We start from the raw sequence: 5,189 nt of genomic DNA, 5'->3' as shown, positions 1-5,189 counted from the left end.
AATGTGCTTAAAGACTCCTACATGTTTTGTAAGGCATGCTCTAATTGTCAAAAGATAGGTAACCTAGGACACTGAGATATCAGATGTCTATTGCTCTCATACTAGTGATCGAAATTTTTGATGTTTGGGGCATCGATTTCATGGGTCCATTCCCTTCTTCATTTGGTAATCAATATTGTACTTGGTGTTGATTATGTTTCAAAATGGGTGGAGGCTAAAGCCACTAAATCTAATGATTCAAATGTTGTGTCTACTTTCTTAAAAAATATTATTGCCAGGTTTGAAATACTGCGGCTATTTGTTAGTGACCAAGGAACATATTTTTGCAATAGGATGATTGAAGCATTGTTGAAGAAATATAGAGTTATTTATTGTACCTCTATAGCATATTATCCTCAGATAAATTGTCAAGCTAAAGTTTTCAATTGAAAAATAAAATCAATTCTGGAGAAAACAGTCAATATAAATAGAAAAGAATGGAGCACTTGACTTGATGATGCGTTATGGGCATATAGAATAGTCTACAAGACTCCAATCGACACTTCACCATTTTAAATAATTTATGGCAAACCTTGCCATTTATCAATAGAATTAGAACATAAAGCTTTTTGAGCAGTAAAGCAATGGAATAACAATCTGAGTGATGCAAGTTCTAACCATAAATTACAGTTGCAGCAATTGAAAGAAATAAGGAATGGTGATAATTTAATTAAACTACAATTTTATTTGTTAAATTAAATTAAATTTATTATTTAAAAATTTTAAATTTAATTTATAAAATATCATTTTTACAAAAGATAATTATTTATAAATTTTTAATATATATAAAAATAATTATTTAAACAATAATTATTATTTATAATAATTATTAATTATCATTTGTAATAATGATTAATTATCATTTATAACAATTATCATTTAAATTTTTTTAAAAAATACCACTTAAAAATATAATTGTACTTCATAATTATTTTAAAATAACAATTAATTTTCTTTATTAATCATAATTAATTTTATTATTTTTACTCAATATTATATTTTCATATGTTATATGATCTTTATGATTTATAGAATAACAATAATAATAATAATATAAAAATAAGAGAGAACTATTATTCAACACATAATAAAATTATTAACAATCCCATTTTATATATAGTATAGATTATTTTAGTATGATAATTTTATAAAATAGAGAGCTCTAATAAGGAAAACTCTATATTTTAAAAATAAGTATGGTACAAAGTATCCTTAAATTTGAATTTTTTTTTTTTTAATTCTAATTCCTCCAATTTTTTGGCTCCTCCCCCCTCCCGTTCCTTTGTTGATATCTCCATTTGCTCATCATGTTTAAAAGAAATTTCATAAAGTTTATCATGCACCGAATTTTAACTTAGAGGCACCTCTATTTCCTTTTATTTCCTTCCAAGTCAATAGATTACTTATTTTAAAGTTTATTCATTTATTTGCTTACCAAGTCAAAAGGTAATAAGTATAAAGTTTTTTTGAAGATGAATAAGTATAAAGTTTAACTTTAAATAGCAAAGGCCTTACATATAATAGATAAGACTTCCGAATGTACTAAAAAACCAAGAAAATACAGAAGGGCAACAATACTAAACAGCTGAAAAAGAAAGCTTGCTGTTTTCAAAGTGGAGATAAACTCTTGTTTCAAAGAAAAACAATTTCCATTAATGGATAAATAACCCAATAAAAATTGAAACAGTAAAAAAGCACAAAGCATAAATAAATTATCACATTTGCTATAAATACTGGAATAAAAGCTAGCTGTAGAGCAACACCAACTTTCCGTGAAAGCAAGGCAAAAGAAAGAAAGAAAAAGAAAAACCTGAAGGTAAGAAAGCAAGATGTGAGAGTAAACACATTTACTCTCAACTTAAATAAGCTTAAAGGAAAGGTTGGAGAGGATCCTTTCACTGTGATGTCAGAAGATAATGGCTCCAAAATAGAAGATTTGACACAGTGAATGGGCAAAATGGCTGCTGGAAATACTGAATACTTGAAAAAGGAAGAAAAACTCAAAGAAGATGACCGAAAAACGCTAAAAAATTAAGAAGCAAAAGGAACAATCAATAGTAGCTAAAAATTTGTTAATAGATAGTCATATATGACAGGAAAATCTAGCTAAGATGACCTTTAAGAAGAAGAAAAGCCAATGACCAAAATACTGACCAACTTGCCCGAAACAAAGTTTCTCCAAGAAGCTAAAAACAACAATACTGTTTAAATCAAAACTTGAAATTCCCTTTCATCTCTGCCTTCTCTCACTGCCTTGCCACTCTTTTACCATCCATTCTTTCTAATGAAGTTGTATTAGGGCTACTTGGAGATCACACATGTTTAACCTTTCATCCTCCCTTTTCTCTCATTAACTAAACTATTTCATTTTTGATACATCTAAATATCTAACCATAATCATGTGAATTGCAATAAACCTCCAGAGCAATGATAGAGGAACAATATACTCTTTTGTATGGCTATAATGATGTCGTTTCGAATGAAGAGCACAAACAATGGAATGTAGTAAAGTTTAAACGGCGTCATTTTAGACTAAGGACAAAGGGAGGACCAAAAAACAAAAAAGGGCCATAGAGAGCAGTAAGGGAGGCTAAATGAAGGTGAAATAAGTAAAAGACCACTTTCAAAATTGAATTGGAAGTTATTGTAACCTGTACTATACAATTAGATATATTAATTGATACAGGTATCTTTTTATTTTTTAAACTCAATGAATACAGCCTTTTCTTTCATTTTTAAAAATAATGTGTTGTTCTTTTAAAGTTTAGTAGCATAGGGATTTAATAATTGATTTTGAATTTAGGACATGCATCAATAGTGACATATTATAAGTAGGGGTTAACATTCGGTCGGTTCGATTTAAAACAGAATTGAATCGAATAAATCAAAAATCAAAATTTTAGTATTTATGAAAATTGAACTGAACCGATTTTGGCCAGAAAATGAATCGAACTGAACCGGTCTGATTCGATTCGGTTCCGTTTGATCGGTTTCGATTTTTAATAAATTTTTTATTTTTTATATTTTATTTTTAGTATTTTAAATTTAATTAAATTAGTTTAATATTAATATGATGTAATTTCTCTATATTATTAAAAATAATATATTATTATCACTAATCGGTTCGCTTTGATTTTTTCGATTTTTTTTTATCAAAATCAAACCGAACTAAAATAATCGAAATTTTTGAAATTAAAAACCGAATCGAACCGAAATGAATAAAAAATCGAACCAAATTTTCAAATTAATTCGGTACAATCGGTTTTCTCGATTTGAACCGAATACTGCTCACCCCTAATTATAAAGATGAAAGTTTAATTCATATTTAAAAGTGTTTTAATTATTTTTTAGAAAATGAAGGAAAAAATCCATAAAAGGGTCATAGAAGGCCTTTTAGTTTAGCTGAATCCACGTTTAGAACTTTTTAGAAATTTGAGAGACCAATTAATAAATTTTTTAAAATTATAGGGACTAAGTAGTAAAATATTTAACGGTAAAATTAACAGAGGTATTAAGACTTTTTAAAATGTCAGGGACATTTTAAAGTATTTTTTAAAATCGAGAAATTAAATAGTGAGTTTCTTCGTATCATAAAAACTAAATAGTATTTTTTTAAAAATTTTAATAATTTAAAGGATATTAATGAGGACCTCCATGAACATTTTCATAATTTGTGGAGCATTTGAAATGATTATTTGAACCGTAGAGGTAATAAAGATCTAAGTTTTTTTTTTTTTTTTGAAATAACAAGAAAACTTCATTAATTCAAAGAGAACAAAGAAACAATATGAGGAGGAGGGATATCAATCCAAACTCCTTGACCTGACTCAGAATGAGCCGATGTTGCTAGAATATGAGCGACATCATTCGCAGATCTATGAACAAAAACACACTTTGCTTCCTCATAACTAGATAGAAGCAGTTTACAATCTTGAACCAAAAGGCCAAAAGACGATAAATCATCTAACAAAACACAATTAACTGACATCACAAGTACCTGAGCATCCAATTCGAAAAGAACTCGATCCCATCCACACTCTTTAATCCAGCTCAAACCTTCCTGGAATGCTATAACTTCAGCACACTTTGCATCCATCTGGCTATAAAAAGAGCCTGCTCTAGCAGTCACAAAACTTCCATCATCCTTCCGGATTACACAACCGAAACTTACCGAACCTCGTTGCAAGCTTAAAGAGGCGTCAATGTTCGCCTTGATCCAACCGTGCGGCGGAGGAGACCAGATCGGGCGAGCCGGGTCGACAATGGTGCTTACTGAGGACACGACCCGGGCTACTTTCCATTGCTGCAAAAAATTCAGAGCCATGAAGAACACACCACTCATAGTCTGACCCTGACCCTTCCATACAACATTGTTCCTATTTTGCCACAAAGCCCATAAGATCATTAGCATAAGGGAGGCATTTTCCACAGAAGCAGAAGAGAAGGCTAAAGAAAACCACTCATTTAAAGAAGATGCAGAAGGCGCAGGCCAACCCAACGGCGAGCTTAACCAGCAGCTGCGGGCAAAAGGGCACTGAATCAGAATATGCAAGACATTCTCAGGGGCTACATGACACAACGGGCATGAAGGATCAACTGGGACTCTCTTGGACTGAAGTGACGAGAGGCAAGGGACAACATTAACTAGAGCCCGCCAGCAGAAATTGAGCACTTTTGGGGGAACTTTAGCTTTCCAGAACCTTTTCCATATCTCGCTCCCTTCCCTATGTTGAAAGCCATCAACCAGGAACCTATATGCACTCTTAACCGAATAGTGACCTTTGGACTCGAATTTCCAGCACCATGTATCAGAACACGATGAAAGGCTAAGAGGGATGTTCAAAATACAACTTCTATCTCTTTCGTTAAACATCTATGCAATTAAACTCTCGTTCCATCTGTGGTTAATTATGAGATATGAAACAACAACTCTAGCACAGTTCAAAGGAGGGGTTGTGGAAACCAGGGACTCAGGCAGCTCTCTCAACCAGGGTTGCCCCTAGACTGAAACTGACTGACCATTCCTAATCCTCCAGTAAGCCCCAGCTCGAATCAGACCCCGAGTTTTCCATATGCTGCGCCACAACAAACTAGGGTTACTTCCCAAAGGAGCTTCAAAGAAAGATTGTGTCGAAAAATAGCGGGCCTTA

The 5,189-nt window shown here is 31.9% G+C and overlaps 1 protein-coding gene across 1 annotated transcript; it reads right to left on the bottom strand.

The window, feature by feature from the left end:
- Positions 1-2,157: 2,157 nt before the first annotated feature.
- Positions 2,158-4,912, bottom strand: LOC122724428. The gene is made up of 2 exons (XM_043959385.1): positions 4,096-4,912; positions 2,158-2,225 (listed from the first exon to the last, which is right to left on the bottom strand). Exons 1-2 carry the CDS (start codon positions 4,910-4,912, stop codon positions 2,158-2,160), a joined length of 885 nt encoding a protein of 294 aa, XP_043815320.1.
- Positions 4,913-5,189: the final 277 nt, after the last annotated feature.

The sequence above is a fragment of the Manihot esculenta genome, chromosome 8 (genome assembly GCF_001659605.2).
Source record: "Manihot esculenta cultivar AM560-2 chromosome 8, M.esculenta_v8, whole genome shotgun sequence".
Lineage (NCBI taxonomy): Eukaryota > Viridiplantae > Streptophyta > Magnoliopsida > Malpighiales > Euphorbiaceae > Manihot > Manihot esculenta.
This window is presented reverse-complemented; position numbering and strand designations above follow the sequence as displayed.

Excerpts from the sequence above, each read along its gene's own strand:
- LOC122724428 (XM_043959385.1), bottom strand. The coding sequence starts at position 4,912 with ATGTTTAACGAAAGAGATAGAAGTTGTATTTTGAACATCCCTCTTAGC. Across the intron at positions 2,226-4,095 it reads AGTTATAGCATTCCAGGAAG|CTTCTTGGAGAAACTTTGTT; the intron begins GTTTGAGCTGGA and ends TGTTGTTTTTAG.